The following is a 12,226-nucleotide window of genomic DNA, read 5'->3' on the forward strand; positions in this document are numbered from 1 at the left end:
GGTAGATTGTTTTACGTTTCTCGCACTTTGAGTTTACTGCAATAATTTCCACTCGGCAGTCATAGACAATGAAACTTTTTTCAGTAGAAAAGTATTGAATCTAAATTACTCTGAATTAGACCATTTGACTTTTCGATAATATCATACAGGCTATTTCTTTGAAGCCAAGTTGGTCACCCTAAATTAAATGTTAAATAAATGACTGTAGACAGCGACGTTATATAAATTGGAGAAAGGGAGCATGGATACCGATCATATATGAAAAGTGACATAAGTGAGTCATGCTCAAAAAAGGGTTGGGAACCAAGTTTGAGTGCAGGCATGTGTAGAGAGTTTTAATAATTACAGTGCAAGTTATTGGTACTGCACTTTTCATTGCATAAAAATGTGAAAGTTGGCAATTGGCAGCTCTATAAGACATTTGTAGGACTACCATAACTTTGGGGCCACTCAAACTTATATAGCAAAATAAATGAATAAATTGTCATACTTCAGTCACGCGATACCTCGTCTGGAGCTCCCAAAACCAAGGCAAGGCACAGCATGTCCCTCCAATATTTGTCACTATAAATAAGTTTGGAAGTCGGAACATATTGTAAATTACGACTTAGGCTATCTCATTTAATTAAAATGCTTTACCTAAAATAAGTCAGCATATTAGTTGCACTTGCGAGTCTTTTGATGAGAGTAGGACAACCTTCTTGGGAACTGAAGTAACTTTTCAATCCCTCATACATTTCAAGTATTATTTGCAAAGCTGGTAGCAAAGAGAGAAATCTGGTAGGCCTATTTCCTTGTTGCAAGATTCGCTGATATTCAATTTCAACAAACTCACAAAACTTTTTGAGCTCAGTAACTCAAACGGTGTAGGCTTATACATGTGGAAAAATTTGTAGATTTTCACAACAAGACATTCGACGCATACGGGGAGAGTATCCACAGCATGTTGGAGGCAGTTGTGAACAATATAAGCTGCACATCATATCCCTGTCAGATCTCTTTCAATCTTTTCTTTCACTTTGAAGAAAACATTATTTTGCCCTCTTCTTTCACACCTCCGAAATTAGTGTTGCAGTTGTCAGAGCAAAACCCAACAACTTTTTCTTTAAGCGCATTTTGCTGAAGAACAGAAACCAGGTATTCGCTAAGTATTTCTGCAGTTTCACCTGCAAGTGATTTAATTTTTTAAAAGCTTTACTTTCACACCAACATCAGGTACAAAGTAGCGAACCACAACAGGAACAAGTTTAACCTCTTTCCTGTTCGAAGCATCAATAGTTACGGTGACAAAGTTCGCTACGCCCAATTCTTGTCGTAAATCAGCATGTACCATCGGGGCAATGCATTTTACAATCACTGCTTCACATTTCGTCCTTGCTAGAGCAAATTTAGGTTCAAAAAATTTTGAAACTAGCTTTGAGGTACAATCGGAACTCTTAAAGCTCTGTCCGTGAATAGCTGTGTGATATGCAAACGTAGCTTTCTTTGCTGCTAAGTTTATAGATTGATCAGAATGAGCCGGTTTAAAAAAATTTGTCACGCGAAACGACGACGCTACTGCCTCAATAGAATATTTGTGTTTTTTGGTTTCCAAGTGTTTGTCAATATCTGATCGTCCGCTGTGACTAATTGAAAAAATAGACCTACAATAATTGCAAAGCACTATACCATCAACGCTTTCTTTCAAATATGGGTATTTTCTTTTTATTTCATTTGTAAATGTACATTTTCTTTTGGGCATTGTAACTTTTAAATTTAGCACTGCTTTTTTTATTCAAGTTACAGGCCTAAGCCTAAAGACTATAAGGTAAAGAAATATCACTTACTATTATTTTCGGAGTAGCCTAATTCAATGAATATGGCTTCTGCAGAAAGGAAATGCAAACAATTAAGGAATAAGTCTATTCAATAAACTAGCGACTCAAGCCTACAGCCCTGCAAGCCTAATCTACTAAAAGGACGCCTTATACTTCTATCAATCTATCAGCTACTACAATGTTAGCTGAATTAGCTAACAATGAAGCCACTAGCCTAGGTAACAGGCTGTACTAATTATCCGCTAATGATGACGAAACAATAACATTTTCATCCAATACTATGAAAAAAATAACAAACAAGATCACAAATTCTTCTTCAACTAGTAACGGTACGCCGCACAGCAAAAACCATACCTAGAACATGCTAATGTTCGTGTATGGCTACTATGCGGTAGGCCTTTGAATGCCATAACCGGGACGTTTGGCCGACCGATCGGGGTGCCGGGAAAAGACGTTAAAAAGGGGGACTATTCAGGCTAAAATGAGACGTATGGTAAGCCTACGTAACCACCAAATAAAGAAATTATTATAGCCTAATTATTAACAACATAGTATCCAACTATTTAAGAATAAGCTTACTGTGTTTACCCTACACAATGAAAAAGCTACGTTAAGTTTGCTTAGTTTAGTAAACTGCAAAAAGGCTTGTAACGCGAATATTAAAGTCAGTTAGACTGCATTCTGTAGCCCTCAAACAATAGCAACATTAAAAAGTGTTCTTTTTATCCACGTATGATCGAGCTTAAAAAATTTATTATTTAGCTACTTAGAATGGTACGTAGGATAATTAGCAAAATATTTCGTTATAAACGCTGTAATATGTAAGTTATAATAGAGTATATGTATAATATAGTTTGTTGTTTCGAAATTATTTTCTATACGTAAGGAGTATAGCCACAAATACGTCTACGAATGGTCGTCTGGATTCTAGTAGACAAAAATATTTATACAAACGAAAATGGCTGGAAAGAAATCAAGAAAATGTTATTATTGGAGATCTCCACTTGAGCGCACGCAAGGGGTGGCAGTTTAAACTACTGCCTACGTGGGTTTGTGATATTTTTAATTAAAACAGTATATTACCGAGTTTACGAAGACACAAATGCTTCCAAACCACAATAAAAGCAACATCGACAAATAGATCTATACACTGTCCTAATTACTCATTTATCGATTTATGAGAATTTGTTTTGTTATTTTCGTAGGTTCCGAAAAAACTTACCGTCTGCAACCATATTTCCCCAGGTATTCCACGGATTTGCAAAGGACATCTTCAAGGTATTAACATAAACTTATTAAACTCGAACTTTCTAAAATCAATTAGTCTGCAATTTTGCAAATAAAACAGTGTAGGCCTAGGAGCCAAAAACAAACGCTTTGCAGTTCGACCTCAGCAGACCTAAATTCATAAACAAACTTTCTGGATCGCTACAGTTGACCACAAAAGTTTTACACTAGTCTGCGAGAAAAAGGTGATCTTCTCACCATGTGCAGTAATGCACTTATTGAATGCACTCACAACTTCCGACTTCTGTCAATAAATTATACATACAGTAGCTTATAGAAAAGGGTTACGCTACTTGCATGCTTGCAACGTTGCTTCTAATGTGAGATTTATATAGCACACCAAAATAATAAATAACTTTGTCAGCAGCCACTTTGCCAGAAAGAAAAATGCAACCAAATTGGGCTGGAGCAGTAAGGAATCATTGCTGAGTTTAAGTCACGCAAAGATTTTTCTCAATACGGCGATAAAATTATTATGATACCATCGAAAAAATACTTGAAAACGCTAAATACTTAAACGTATGGTAGCCGTAAGAGATAGCCTATGTTTCGTGCTAAAACTAAAACACCGCGCTGCTTACTTAGACCCCCCTGACTTTAATCTCTTGCTAATAAATTGTTAACGTGTTATCTTAACCTACTGGTTAAGAAACTTCGCCAATTTTCCTAAATTTAAAAAACGTGCAATGTGCTGTACATTTCTGTAAGATAACTTTCACGCGTCCTTCTTTCATACTTAGCTCACAATAGATACATTTTGCCGAAATTTGAATATTAATTGATATTTTTCTTCGCTTCAAGTGGCAAAGTTTATTCTAAGTAACTGAGTAACATTCCAAAAAGTCAAGTAAAATCTTTAAAACATCTTTAGCAAAACAGATCTCGTCTAAATGTTGCAACCGTCTGATGAAAATAACTGCTTTTTTCAAAAGAAATCCTCAAAGTAGTTTTACCGGTCTTACATTATTATTTGCCACATGTATTTCGTATTTACTCGCGTCATCAGTCACAAGATTTTCGGTGTAGAACTAACATCACCTTAGTTTGACGGCAACGGATAACTGTTTATCAATTTTTCACCAGCATACTTGCATCTATCTGTGAAGTGCAAGCCATTGCCATATTGGCACACTGCCTAGGAACTCAATAATGCCCGCTGCCCGAATTTGCCTAAACATATACCATGACCAAGTATTTATGGAAACTGCGGAAATCGTTCACAAAAACAGGTCACCGATAAGGACCACCATTACGTCACTGGTCTTCAAGGTTGATTTCAACAGCAGAAATTGTTATTTTATTCACTATTATCATACATAGTTTGCAGAATGAAAACGGTTTTCAGAAACACGTTGATCAAAGTGCAATGAAGTATCAAAAGCATAGCACCCTTACAAAATTGTTCTTGTAGCATTCAACAAAACAAACATGATCAGCACTCATTAAAAAGAAACTAAAGAATTTACAAAATTAATTGCTTCTAAATAAAAAGATTTAATTTTCTAATAAACTTAATCACTATTCAGAAAAAACTTTCAAAACGCTGAATCAATAGCAGAAAAAAGCAAAGAAATACAAGGTAGAAAATTAATGAGAAATTATACATATCTATTATATAATTGGCAGTTTGAACTTTCCTATTTAAGCGTTTTAAGAAAGTTTAATAGAATAATTGCATAATTGAAAGATAAAGAAAAAAACTGTTTGAAAAATTAAATTGGTAAGTTCACATGACAATTGTATCATTACAGCAACTATGCAGAAGTACACCCTTACAATAACTTGATATATTATATATACATCAGGTATGTCTTGGTTGCTTTTCCAAAACTGGTTCACAAGAAGTTTCCTGTGCACCTTCAGATGCAGACTTATTTTCTTTTTCTGCATGTCGCTTGAGTGGTTTCCGTTCCGAATCATCAACATCCTCCACATGAGAGATGCGACTATTTCCATCATCATCTGTAGATATTTTTCTTGTACTATCAGATGTGCCACTAAGAGATCTCTCTGCCAAGAGCTCAATGGAAGTGGTAAATTTATTTTCCTCAACCATCAATCGTGAAGCTGCTTCTTTCATCTGAGCATCATCTAGCCAATTATGAACCATTGCCTGTGCCGAAGTAAGACGAGTCTTTGTATCCACCTTCATCAGATGCTTTACTAAATCTTTAGCATCATCAGAAATTGTTTTCCATGGAGATGAATAAAATATCACATTCCCACTTAAAATCTGTTTTTCTAAAGTTTGACTAGTACCAATACGGTTATCTGCAAATGGAGGATATCCTGCTAAGCACACATACAAAATAACACCTAAACTCCAAATATCAACAAGGTTAGTATACCCAGTAGGTGAACTCCCAGTATGGGTATGGAGATATTGAACTATTTCAGGAGCTAGGTATGTCTTTGTACCAGCTATTGTACTCATGAGTGCCTCATCTTGCAGAAGTCGTGAGTAACCAAAGTCAGTAATTTTCAATAAGCAAGGTTCTTCATTTGACATAAGCAGAACATTTTCGGGCTTTAAATCTCGATGTGTAATTCCATTGCTATGTAGATAAGCAACAGCACTCAGCATTTGATAAAAGTATAACTTAGCCAAGGGTTCAGGAAGCCTACCATGCTTCACCCGGTCGAACAGTTCCCCACCTCCTGCGTACTCTAAAATAATATAGAGGTTGTCTGGTGTGTCAATCACATCGCGCATACCAATAATGCATGGATGTTTTAAATGTTGCAAAATCTTTACTTCATCCATAAGATCTCTTACTCTACCACCAGGAGCTCGGGTTCCAGCATATAATGACATACGCTGTTTATCAAGGATTTTTGCAGCATATCGCTGACAGTCTTCCATAAACCACACTTCATACACTTCACCAAAAGCACCTTTTCCAAGCAGATGATTGAGGATGTACTTGCTCGAGAACTCCTTTGGTAAACCACTCTCAGTTTGTGAGGTCATATCAAAGTAGACAAATATGTTGTTGTCATGGTAGGCTAACGAAATATTATCCGCAGTTTTGAGTGGGCGACTTCGCTTTGATGGAATTTTTTCACCATTTACGAAAGTGCCATTTGTCCCACCCAAGTCTTCAATATACGACTGATAAGTTTTATCATTTTGAATTGAACGTTGTATTGCAAAATGCATCTTACTATAATTTCTAAAAAATTTCGTTGTTTTTATGCGTGGGTTGTCAAGATTGTAATCACATTCATTTGATCTTCCAAAGGTGTATCTCTCATCGACTAAATCCAATGGATAAAATTCATTCTGCTTTGGATAAAGCACACCCCATGCAGGAGGTTTTAATTCTGTTGGCTCAGCGTCTGGATTTTCGGTAACTTCTTGGGTGCTTGCAGGGACTGTATCTCCACTAGAACCAGTGCCACCTCCTGATGAAGTGGTCTGGCTTCCAGAAGTCCTGCTTCCACTACTTTCATAAGATGATGTCTGAGAGTCAACTGATGCCTTCTGAGAGACTTCAGAATCTTTTTGAGTGCTTGATGCTGGACAATCACCACTTTTCTGGGATTGTTGACTCATTTTTATAGTGCTAAATAGCTCAAAATTTTTTTATTATTCATTTCTTATCTTATGCATTTAAATGTAGTATAGATGACCTAGGATTCGAATATGTTTAAGTCTGTATACATCACAATACATTTGAATTAACTTTTGAAAATTTTTCTATGATTTTATGGTTATGTCATAAGAAGGCTAATGCCGTAAGATACCATCAACTTTTACCATGGTTTGACATGAGAAAGCAGTATGAGTTTACAATTTCTGACCTGAATTAATATGGTCAGACAGTTATGAACAATGCAATAATTTTCATTCAGTCAAGCATACTTGTTTATTAGGTATTGCACAAACACATTCTTACATACTTTTCCCAGTGCTCCTACTTTTCACTTTTTCTGTAAGCTAAGCGTAGTGGGTACTGCCCATGGCCTAAGAAAGATCTACTTGCAGGTAAAGTCCATCACATACAGATACATTTAAGTTGAAAACTTTCAATTGTTATAACAAATGCTCATGCAGGGAGTTATAGAAAAGTATTTTAACCATACAGACTGCAAATTTATGAACTTTTGGCTATTTATGGGTTGAAAAGGGCAAAATTTAGTAAGGATGTGCTATGAGGACGATTATTCGGGTTCTTGCGAATCCGAATATCATAAAGGTCAACCCAGCCAGGAAAATAGATCATTATTTCATACCAAACTCAATGAATTTTTAAGTAGTATAGTATTTGCATTCACCACAGTTAGTATTCGCGTTCGCTCGAATTTTCCACACAGGCGATATTTGGTGAATCTATTCGTGTTTACGTTGGCCCATTCCTAGTATTTAGTTTATATATATTTCTCCAGTGCAATATCTGAAATCATTGTTCATGTTAGGTGGTGACGAAGACTCCTTTTTTGTATTGATTAAATTTGTAATTTGAAGCTAGGCTACTTATATGCTAAGATAGACTTAGAAACTTTGGCACACACATATCGATAAACTCATCAACAGGCAGCATACACATCAATATTTTACACGTTCACAGCAAATTATTACAAACAAGGAAGACAAATTTAGTTGCTCAACAGCGATTTGCAATAACGAAAAAATTGTATTTTTGCATTTTGCATCATATTTTTGCACGCATGATTTCCTGTCAAAAAATGCCTTCCTCTCCAGTCACAACTAGAAGAGTAACCTAGAAAAAAATTGCACCTTTGCGCTCAAAGAAACAAAGTGAATATTTCAGAGGTAAATGGCTTAGCTTCAGACAAGCAAATGACTTTTAAAAATTAGTCTGTAGGTTAAAAGGAAAACAGGCAAAAAGATAAATTACGTAAATAATATTAAGATAATTGTAGAGTAAGGTTAGAGATGAGTAAGTTGCAGCCAATGAAGGTCCTACAGAATTGTTTATTTTTCACCATTGACTATGGTGAGCGAAAAGTATGGTGCTAACCATTGTTGCAATGACTCAAGTAATTAACTTAACTTGAGTCCCGTTTTCTTATGATTTGATTTGAAAACAACTTTAGGTAACAAAAACAGATGTTTTTCTTAAAAAACTTACAGGTGTAGCGCCAAAGTGCTCAACCACAGGATGCATTTGTATAACAGACCCAAGCTACTCAAATTGTGACATCATGTGGTTGTGCAATTGTGCACTAGACCCAAAATTACAGCTCTCCATAAAACTATCTACTGGAATAATTATTCCAGTAAATAAGAATTAAATTATAATTAGATAGGCATGAAGTTAAAGTTAATTAATTTAATGCAACGCATAGAGTAAACTCAGAATACTTTTTAAGTTGTGCGCTATTGGCATTGACTTGAATAACTTGATTCAAAGTTTAAACTGACTCAACTTGAGTAGTGTCACAAATTAAATTGACTTGACTCACTACGCCAAATGACTCGAGTGAGAAAAAAATGGCTTGTTTATAATCCTGTGTCTTAAACCTTAAACCTGGTTGTACACTTGTGTCTTAAACCTGAAATATGCTCTCAAACAATCAATGAATGGGAAAAAGTGGCAAAGCTATTGAAGGCAGTAAAGCTTAACGAGCAAGTTGTAAATTACAGTGGTGCTACAACAATGGAAGGTTAGCTACCAAACCCAGAATGCGTTTGTATTAAATCTAACCAAAAAAGGGTTCCATAGGGAACACGTTCTCCTCACAACAAAAGCTTAGCGACAAAATCCATGTGCTGTTTCCCAAGTCAAAGTAAATTTAAGTGACATATATGTTTTCAAATGCGAAACTAGACGAAGCAAGCCAGTAAAAAGTACATTTCGAGAACCTAATTTTTGAAATAAACTACCAAACAATATAAAAAAATTAAGTCTCATAAATAATTCTCATGTCAATTTAGAAGTTGTCTTGTGCAAGGGAAGTACTGTTCGAATAATTATATATGAAGGCAATAAATGTACGGTATTAATTTTTTTTGCGTCATATAATTCTTAATTTGGTTAAAAGATTTTTTATTCTCCTGTTAGTGCTGTAGTGGGTCTCGAGTCTCAGTTTTTCTATCCGCTTTAATTGTTTTTCTTTTGCAACAGAATCTAAGGCAGCTAACCTAGATGATCGTGAGGTCTTTTCGCTGCCCCGCACCCATCAATTATGTTAAAATTATATTATGATACAGTTATATTATCTATTATACAGTTATACTATAAAGTTTATTTTAAATGCTGAAAATAAACTGTCTCTCTCCCGGTACCGGTATCTCCTATATTTATTGAATTGTTTGACTAGTCAACAGCATAGTTAGCACCATACTTTTCGTTACCCTCAGCTGCACAGCCAATGGCGAAAAATATACAACACAAAGAAAAATACAATCTCTGGAGCATTTGATTCCGAAAGACAGGAGATCTTAAAAGATCAAGGGATTGCATTTTTTCTTTGCAATCCTATCGCGCCCTACATGGAAAAAAGTTATAAAGCAATAAAGAAGTTATGACGTAATAATTCACAATACTCGATGCTGACATTTTAGTGCCAAAGTAAAGTAAACCTGATTTTGCATTTCATTTTTAGGCCGCATCATTAAGTTTAACCTAGTTAAGTTGGTTGCTCTGTGCCTTGTAAAAACGGTAAAAACGCAATCTTCAATCGACCATGTGGTCAACATCATGGATATCATATAAAAAGAAATACTAAGTACTGTAGCTACAGTATTAGCAAATTAAAGTGAAGCCAGCAGGGGCATAGTCAGAAAATATATTTGAAGGAGGGAGGTTTTTCATTCATTCATAACACCATGTAGCTTTTTGAGTCACACAAAAGATTTTACGAGCTTTCACTGCCTAACGACCTCAATTTATTTATAGGAAATATTGACATACAAGCGATGACAGTTTTAACATTAAAAAGTTGAAAACACAAGGTAATCTTTGCTAATATCAACGCTATTACACCACAGTGATTTACTATGGCATATTGCCAGCGGAATTTACGCCAACTAAAAGTGCTACTTCAACGTTCGAAAAATCAAAAACCATAAAACGAACTTCTTTGAAACAGGTGCACAACTGCACATGAAACTGAATAATAAAATTGAACGCAAATAAGAACACGGAAGGTCACAAAGAAGTAAAAATGAAAGGTGCAGGTGAAATTTTATCTTTTAAAAACAAATTAATTTAGGTGTGGGATATTTCTGTGGCACTGACCACCACAAAAAAAAACAAATATTGCGAAAATGTATTTAACCAAAATTTTCGCGAGTTAGGGTAAAGTAGGCTGTGACCTAACCGTCTCAGTGTTTGCTTTAATTACATTACCATGCCCGTATTTGGTTGTAAATCTTACTACTTTCATAACGTTTACCCTCGGGTAAGTCATGCTCAAAACTAGTTTCACAAAGTATTTTTGCTATAAACGCTTTGATTTCATCGTGTTTAAAAGGATGGTATCTCTATCTCAGACACACCTAATTTTGTTCAACAAATCGTACTAACCATTTTTACATGTCGAGTTTTTTCTAAGCTCTGATGTTCGAAATAATAAAACAACTGGAAATTAATATGAATATATCTGACCATATGCAAGTCATTCCTAGGAAAATTACTAGTCACCAATAATGACGTCTTGAGATGAGATTCGTGAACATCGAGAAATAGCCGTGAAACGTCATTAAACTTCACCGTTCATCTTGCTCGACTAGAGGAATTACAGAAGCCGACATGTAACATAGAAGTCCGATGTTATTGTAATACTATTACGTCTAGTACTGCAGGACACATCCCAATATGTTAAAATGCTACATTCCATAAGAAACTGAAACAAAAACAACACACAGCTAGTATGAGGTGCGAGATATAGGTTGCAAGAGGACGTTGTATGCATTTGAAAAACTCTATAGTTCTTTTTACGAGATTTATTGAAAGATGATAGAGTGTGCTAATTGTCATAATTAGCCCTTATTCCTACGGAATTCTCGTTCAGATCTGATGATATTATAATGTTATTTGTGTTTTATTTCGTGTGTTTAACAACAAGCCCTGTACTATATTTTGGCCGTGTTTAGTATATACGACCCGGTTTTGACTACTTTCGAATTGCGTCATTCGTACTACAGCGCTCAATAGTTGGTTCTGATTTTATAGTCTGTAATTTGTAGTCTATCGATTCTGTGCTCTGAAAACAGTAACCGTTTCGTTGAGAACCTATAAAAAAAGATTATTTCAAGACATTGACAGATTGGTTCTGGTACTGTGATGCATAACTGGCTGTCAGGGGTAAATGAATGCGCTATCAATGGAGACAGATTAGCGAACAATCGATCAAGCAATAATTTACAACTATTCACAACCCCAACAATACGCCCAGTTAGCAGAAGTGACAATACTAAAATTTCAATTCTCTCAGTCAAAAATGGCCGCTATCTTCAAGTGGCCGCATAATCCTTGCTACACACTTCTTTAAATCTTTGACTCATTGAAACTTGTTTCTTGTCTATATACCAGACATCAGAGGGTTAAATAAATCAACTTATTTTGTAAAGCTTGAAACGTTGTGCACCGGCTTCTGCTTGAACTCAGAGCAAGGATTCCGGGATTCACTTATTACAGGTTAGATAAAAATTCACATATATACTGTAGCGGCCGTTGGGTGTTTGTTTAGTTTGTCGCTGGTTGGCGCCCTCGGGATGTTCCCAGCACGTGTTAATTTCCGCACTGCACGTTCGTTTTACCACCCCATTCGTTTTTGCATTGCCTACGTTCAGGACATCAGTTCGAATAAAGCATTCAACCAAGAAGGTCGTGTTCTTTTCCTTTAATATATGAGTGAAAGTAACAGACAACTGAAGCTGCAACCTTCTGAGTAAAAGAGTCAACAACGCAACAACAACCTACCTTCGCCATAATACATTTCTTTATTCATTATTCCACTTCCATATAAGTCTGCAAAATATTTAATTACAATGCCATTTACTGTCAACATTTGTCGTTTGTTAGTGTTTTAATATCAGGATTTGTAAGTTTGGGTTGGTGCAATTGCATTATTTCACCCCATTCGTCTACTTTCCGCCCATTGAAATGGTCCAGAGTACGGGAACATTTTCCCATTCCAATGGTTGAAAG

The 12,226-nt window shown here is 35.6% G+C and overlaps 1 protein-coding gene and 2 long non-coding RNA genes across 3 annotated transcripts; 1 reads left to right on the top strand and 2 right to left on the bottom strand.

Moving 5' to 3' along the window:
- Window positions 1-491: 491 nt before the first annotated feature.
- LOC143459668 (uncharacterized) lies at window positions 492-752 on the bottom strand. Its single transcript, XR_013117769.1, has 2 exons — window positions 640-752; window positions 492-564 (listed from the first exon to the last, which is right to left on the bottom strand). It is a non-coding gene; the product is annotated as an uncharacterized LOC143459668 (long non-coding RNA).
- Window positions 753-2,489: 1,737 nt separating this feature from the next.
- Window positions 2,490-4,381, top strand: LOC143459676 (uncharacterized). Its single transcript, XR_013117770.1, has 2 exons — window positions 2,490-3,095; window positions 4,188-4,381. It is a non-coding gene; the product is annotated as an uncharacterized LOC143459676 (long non-coding RNA).
- LOC143459642 (serine/threonine-protein kinase Chk2-like) lies at window positions 4,368-8,275 on the bottom strand. Its single transcript, XM_076956862.1, has one exon. The coding sequence runs from the start codon at window positions 6,658-6,660 to the stop codon at window positions 4,906-4,908; it is 1,755 nt and encodes a 584-aa protein (XP_076812977.1). The 5' UTR covers window positions 6,661-8,275; the 3' UTR covers window positions 4,368-4,905.
- Between the last annotated feature and the right edge of the window lie 3,951 nt (window positions 8,276-12,226).

The sequence above is a fragment of the Clavelina lepadiformis genome, chromosome 1, assembly GCF_947623445.1.
Source record: "Clavelina lepadiformis chromosome 1, kaClaLepa1.1, whole genome shotgun sequence".
In the NCBI taxonomy this organism is placed as follows: Eukaryota; Metazoa; Chordata; class Ascidiacea; order Aplousobranchia; family Clavelinidae; genus Clavelina; species Clavelina lepadiformis.